This window comes from Neospora caninum, chromosome XI (assembly GCF_000208865.1).
Source record: "Neospora caninum Liverpool complete genome, chromosome XI".
Lineage (NCBI taxonomy): Eukaryota > Apicomplexa > Conoidasida > Eucoccidiorida > Sarcocystidae > Neospora > Neospora caninum.
This window is the reverse complement of record NC_018397.1, coordinates 4,890,740-4,897,477: the sequence shown is the minus strand read 5'-3', so window position 1 is coordinate 4,897,477 and position 6,738 is coordinate 4,890,740. Positions and strand designations below refer to the sequence as shown.

Below are 6,738 nucleotides of genomic sequence, written 5' to 3'. Positions count from 1 at the left end.
CGCGGCCTCTGCTGATCTGTCCTCCCACCGCAAAACTCGTGAATGTTGAGAAGGCCTCTCAGTTTGCTGCGGCCGCATTCTTGACGAAGCAGTGGACGGTCCACTCCTGGTCGCCCGTGCTAACAATCGACCTCAAAAAAAAAGTCAACAGGGGAGACATGTCCACAGAGTTCGCGTACGGTTGCCGCAAAATGCCCACCGATTCGGGAAAAAACGGTTCCTGCGGAAAAGTCCCTGGAGACCGCCGGTAGGGGAGAGGCTACCAGGCCCCAAATGAAGGTCTGCAGGCTGCTTCGACAGCTTCAGCACACGGGAAACGCAGTGTGCGTTTCTCGCCGGAGATAACATAACGCCGCTGGACCAGGACTGGAAACGGAGAAACCGTCGGATAACTATGGGAACTCTCATTAAAAGGCTACGTACAAAGAAGGAATGAAGCGGTGACGCAGAGCTGGAGAAGAGTGATCCGAGAGCATGTGCACCCAAAGAGCCATGACCCGTCCCTACAGTTTTGGGGATCTCAACGACAGAAAGAACACCTCCCAGCGGTGGAGACAACATACAGGTGGAGACGCTCAAGACTCAGGAAGGCTATCAGAAGTCAAGATTTGCAGCATTTCGCTGTGGTCACTACTTCATCGGCTGCAGGTGCACGTAGATGTCCTACACCAGGAAGCGAAGTCATCCTCATGAGAGGATTCGGAAACACCATACGACATGGAGCCCCTAAGGCCATCTTGATGCTACGAGAGCACATTTCCCGACACGGAAAAAATTTTCAGACCCAACGGAGATGCAAATCCTACCTGCCGTCAGGCGCCAATTGGCAGTGTCGGCCGGATGCCATGCAGTGGGGACAGAAGTCACAGCATCATGAATGTGCCTCATCATAGAAATTCGCAGTCTATACTGACTGCTTTGGTAGATTGGACCGTTCATGAGGTGGGAAAACAAATACAGAGCGTCACTCCTCGTGCGTCAATCCCAACTCGCTGCAGACTGATGCAGAGTGAGTTTTGTCTCGTCGATGGAGTAGTCTGGAGAGGTTGAGGTTTCATGACGTCATCCGATCTCTAGAAGCACGAAAAAACGTCAGCAGATGCAGGTGGAAGGTCCATGGAACACGGTGGAAGAAAGCCTTTCGCTCAGACACCAGAAGCAGGTTGGGCGGCTGTCTTCCAGCGCGAGCCGAGCAACCAATCGACAGATGGAGGCTCAAAACATGGGTCACGACCCCGTGGCAAAAAAAAAAATCTTTCGATCTTACAGTAGTTTTTCGTAATAATTTTACAAGTTTAAGGTACCCAGTAGTATTTATACAAGAATTCAGGTCATTCCCAATGGTGTGCTAGAGGCATGTTGAAAGACTGGCGTCATCAGCGGCAGGTTAGCTGAAACCGGATAAACGATACACTCACACATAAGAACAAATGACCTCACTTCACCCGGAAAAAGCCCAAAAACTCTCATGGGTACCTCCCCACAACAACGCATATAGCGACGAGCTGACGAGGAAGATCAAACGACGTTAGGTCTAACAGTTGACGAAACAGGGGACAGATGGATGCATGATGGGTCTAATGCCCCGAGAAAAAAGGGCTGCATGCGGCTGGGAAAAAAACCGAGTATCATGCGCTGGACGGCAGACGGCCCGACAACTGCAGGCCGTCACCCCATGTTTCGTCCTCCTGAAGACACAAAGTCGTTGAGTATAATTAAAACAGTTGGGACACCATGTTTTGCGCTGAGGGCATTGGAAAAAAAAGGCGGTGCCCCAATTCACGTTGTTACGCCATTACGCGTTCAAAAGGCTCTGAAGTCCGGGACAGGTGCCCTCGCATAGTGTCCCCAGAAGTACGTGTCCAATCCAGTGCCGCACTTAGATGTAGAAGACAGCAATCAAGGGAGCGCATTTCCACTTCAGAAATATAGTGGTACGGAGCAAGTGGAGCATAAAAATGTGGAGATTAGAAGGCCAAACACGTGGTGGATTGGGAAGGTGAGAAAAAACACAGTTCTCCTCGGGTCAGCCATCGGTAGCTGCAATTCTAGGAACTTGACGCGTCAGATGCTATCTGGATAGGAAGTATGCACCCTGAAAAGTCTTGTTACCGTACAACATCAAGACATGAAGGAGAGTGTAACCTTCCCAACTGACTTGAAGTCGCAATAGGCGGTGACTAGCCTTACGGGGGAGCGGAAGAGATCCGTCAGCAGGTTAGCGGCGTTGGCCTTGCCAATCAGGAAAAAGGAGTCTCACGACGAGCTGCCTAGCTCGTAAGTTCTCAGGCGTATGAGGAAGCTATGTGTAAATATTGTAGGAAATGGGTAAATTTAGGCGTGTATTTCCATCATTATTCAATCTTGTGGTGGAGCTCCACATGGTCTCTACCGTGGGTTTATGTCTCTGTGCCCTTCGCCTTTTGGCCTGTTTGGCTCGGCGAGTCATCCACGATTAGTGAAAAAAGTTCACGCGTTTTCGACCAGACCTTCCTGGTCCCCCCCGTGGCAAAGCCCATTATGTGTAGCATGTGGATTTGCTCATTCTCTCGCTTACGCCAGCGACTCGTAGTTGCAGAACTACAGCGGGTTGACAGAAGGCAATGCTCTCGCTTTGTCGTTTAACACGCACTGCAAATGTTGTTATGTCTCACCCAGAAAGAAAATGCTCTAAAGGGCCTTCATTATCCATCACAAGCATATATACATGGTTAGACTGCTTTTAGAAAGGTGGGGGGTGTGATGTTTAATTTCGTAGGCTGCTTTGAAGCGATCTCGTTACAAGAATATTTCCAGAACAGGACTCGGAGTTAGAATGTGCCACCCTTTTCTCCTCCCCTTCGCGTGCTCTTTGTCCTCTAAAGGCGCATCGCCGTTTGTGGAGTTCCCGGACGAAGGATCTCCTAGCGCAAGTAACTTCCCGACCGTCTGCCTCCTTCAGAGTTGTAGAGGCTCCCAACAGGAGACGATCCCAGTAATGTCGCACTTTAGTGACCGGATTGTGGCGTAGATCCACAGTGGAAAGCTTTCTGCAGCCGTCGAGCATAGCCTCGATCGATCCGATTTCCCTGACCAGGTTCTCCGTTGCGTGGAGAGCTTCAAGAAACTGTAATTTACCGATAGGTGCAAGATCTTGCACTCTATTCTTCGATATGTTTAAGTATCTCAGAGATTGACTTAACACAGTCAAGACTTTAGGACAGAAAAATAACGGTGTGGCCGTCCTTTGAGCTGTCAGGGACAGCCGGCAAAGGCAAGTGGAACTCGCTAACCCTTCGAACGTGGAAATCTTGTTGTCATCCAGATTCAACTCAGTCAAATAAGGGAGCTGGTCGAGGCCTTCCGTAGATGTGAGTTCATTACTCTGGAGGTACAGACCTCGCAAAGAAGGCAGGTACCCCAACGTCCTTACACCAGCGAGGCTATTGTCCATGAGGTATAACATCTGGCATCACACAAAAACAGGGTACACAGCTTACGACGTAGCATTTATCCTGCCACATCCTTCTGTTGTCTGTTGTTATCGATATCTTCGTCGAGTTGTCCTCTCATGCTCAGAAGAAAGAAACGAGAATGGAGGAATAATAGCTGTCGCATTCGATGCATAATGTCTCTGCTCAAGATTCCGTGCTGTTGATGAGCCGCGTACTACAGTGACATTCTCTGCTCAACCGTGGGTTCTAGCTCACCTGGAGACGTGGAAGTTCTGCTGCCGTTTCCGAAGCGATAGAATCAATATTGCGGCAATTCAGTCGCAAATGTGACAGATAGGCTAGAGATCCCGTTTGCTGCTTTGTCGTTTGCTTCCGAATTTCTGTCGCATCGCCCAGCTTCCGAGAAAAGGTGGTGGCAGCTCTATTCGCTTCGTCTGAAGTCCCAAATTCGCACTGGGTTCGCAAGGGTTCGGTGTCAGGTCTACCTCTTGCAGCTAAGGAGGTGCCTCTGTCCTCACCCTCATCTTCAGGGTGCAATAACGACTGTATGGGTGACGTGTCAGCGTATTTCGAACGTTCACCTTGTTTGGCCAGCTTTGCTTTCAAGAAAGCTGTCTGGCACCGTTTCGCGGAAGAATCGGCTCGCTGGCAGTGTCGAATGAAGTCTGCCGTGAGGCACACCATTTCGGCTGCAGTGCCAACGGAACTGAAAACGGAGAGATAACGGCCAATGGAAAGGGATAGTGATTTCCCCAAATTCGGAAACCTGCTGCAATTGTGGGGTGCGGGATTTCTTATCTCTTGTTAGGGCACGAACACCTACATCATCACGCGTACTGTGGGTGTGCTGAAAAGCAAGTTTCCATCAGCACGGGAGGAAGGCTTTCGGTCAAGTAGAGTGACCTGTTTTTTCTTATACAGGTAACGATCTAAAAACAGTAAAGAAAAGGAAGTCTTCCAAGGATCGCTCATATGAGTATCCGAACTAAACGGCCCGCTAACAGGAACATGTGATTTCCGACTGTTTCATCAGACACACGTTTCAGAAACTGCAAGGTGCAATATTATTTAACCGTTTGAAGAGGTTTCCACCGTGCGAGTTCAAGAGCAACGGAAACCGCGTCTCGCAACAGGAAATTCAAAAGACCTCTCTTTTCTTGTCTTCTGGGGCAAATCAGAACCACCGCTCACTTTGACCGTAGACATCACTGTTCATTCTTGCTCTCTTGCTGTTGTAGTGAGAATTGTGTTCAGAACATGGGCTCATCGGCTGTAAGCTTAAACCTCTTGTCACCACGCATACAAGTGTCTTTGGTCTGTGGATTACACACCTTCTCGTCCCACACGAACAAAACTAATATGCTTAGAACAATCTAGCCATCAGTGGCAACAGATCATCAGCAAGTCTGCGGCTATGGTGTCTCAGTCTTCAGGTTTCAATAGCCGGGGACCAAACGAAAGACATCCAGTGTCAGTCACATAAACTCACCGAAGCCACGTGATTTGAGGAGTGCCTCAGGTCATTTAACCCTTTCTCCAGTGTCGAGTGCTTGGAACGTATAAGCGACGAGCCTTAGACCATGCCCTGTTCTGCCTCTGCGTCGAGCAGTCGATGTTTTCCATCGGCACATCTGACCGAACAGACAGTCGTTGTGGGGCTGTCCGCTGTGTAAAGAAACCCGCCGCCCCGCAGTTCAGTTCCGCGAGTCCGTTAATAATTTCACCGAAAACGCCAAGCATGACATTGTCCATGACCTGATTATAGGCAGAATGCCCCATCAGTCGTGATGTCAACACTCAGAGGGCTACGCGCGAGGCTCATTTGACAGGTTTTCTTTCGGATGGCTTAGGTATTCATTTGACGGCTGCTGGCATTTAGCAAAAAGCGAAACTCGCCTCAATGAAACTACCAGGCCTGCACTGTATGATGACTGAACATGGAACGCAAGTGAAACCCATCGAATATGCGAAGATTATAACTGCAGAGCTCGAGGTATGCGTCACAGGAGCCATAAAAACGCTTGTAGCGCCTTTTCAACAGATGCTACATCCAAGAGCTACACCTCATCATGTTTCAGTGGCGGGGACGCGCAGCTGACAGGTTACGATGTCTCTATTGTGTCACTCGACTCTAAACCAGCTGTAGGAGGGGTGATCTGCAGACACACAACCTGCTCCACGCCAGTAGCTAAGTCCTTGCATGTCGTGGACATTCCTATGGCGCTTGCCCACTGAGACTTCAGCACAAATGACGTTGTATACTTGTGCCTTACTACATGGGATGGATGCGCCTTGTCGACGTGGAAATTACCACGGACTCGGTAGAGCCACGGACAATTTTCAAATGTGCACCGATTCAGTTTCTCTTGGCAAGTAGCGTCATAAACATAACTGGACAGGTACCGCGATCTCTAATTTCTTCGGCAGTGTACGACTCGCAAAATCTTGCAACCTCACGCCTGCCGTAGAGAAAGCCGAGGAACGTTGTCTTCCCGTAAGACCTGTGTTCGTATCACCACTCCAAATGCTCAACACCTCAAGAGAGACAGAAGAACGACAGCGGCCTTTATTCGCTAACACTCCAAAACTTTCTGCAGCTGTTTTGATGCACACACGAGATCAGATAACTTACTGATTGAACAGCCCATATTAGAAACAATAAACTCGGAAACCACAATAAGCGTTATCCTGGTCCCCCCTCGATCGAAATCTCCAAACGGTGCACAAGTGTCCCCGCGTGGCTTTCGCCACGAACACGCCTGCAAAAGCTATCGATCCCTAACAAACGATGATGGCCAGTAGAACCGCAAACCGCCGAAGCAACGCGGGCCTAAACCCTAAAATCGAATGGAGCAATGCGCAAGAGCACTCATTAGTTGCCCTTTCGTGTTAAAGCAAGATTTCCAAAGGCCAACAATAACTGCCACCTGAATGCCGCATGAGTAGACATCTACGGGGAGGCATGGTCCAGTCATTAAATACTTTGTGAATATTTAGGACTAACATCCGTTTAAATAAACATGCGTGATGTCGGAGACTGTTCGGAACCCGACGGTCGGGGGAACATGCGACGTTTACGACGAACGGGTGGCCTGTCAACAAGTCCAAGTTTCGGTGCTGTCTGCTGCTGGCGTGTCTGTCGACTGAATTTCGGTAACGAAGTGATTTCCCCCGCAGCAGTTAAGCGGGACTTTTCAGCAGCCAAAAGCCTTGAAAAAAGTCTTTTGGTGTTTTATACTCCCCGTTCAGAACATATCGAAAAACGGCGAAGGCAACCAAAATGCGAAAACAACGTAAACATCCC

General features: G+C 49.3%; 1 protein-coding gene across 1 annotated transcript; it reads right to left on the bottom strand.

Moving 5' to 3' along the window:
- Nucleotides 1-2,746: 2,746 nt before the first annotated feature.
- NCLIV_058900 (putative leucine rich repeat protein) lies at nt 2,747-3,445 on the bottom strand (the record flags this gene model as incomplete). The annotated part of the gene is made up of 1 exon (XM_003885446.1): nt 2,747-3,445. The coding sequence occupies one exon, from the start codon at nt 3,443-3,445 to the stop codon at nt 2,747-2,749; it is 699 nt and encodes a 232-aa protein (XP_003885495.1).
- Between the last annotated feature and the right edge of the window lie 3,293 nt (nt 3,446-6,738).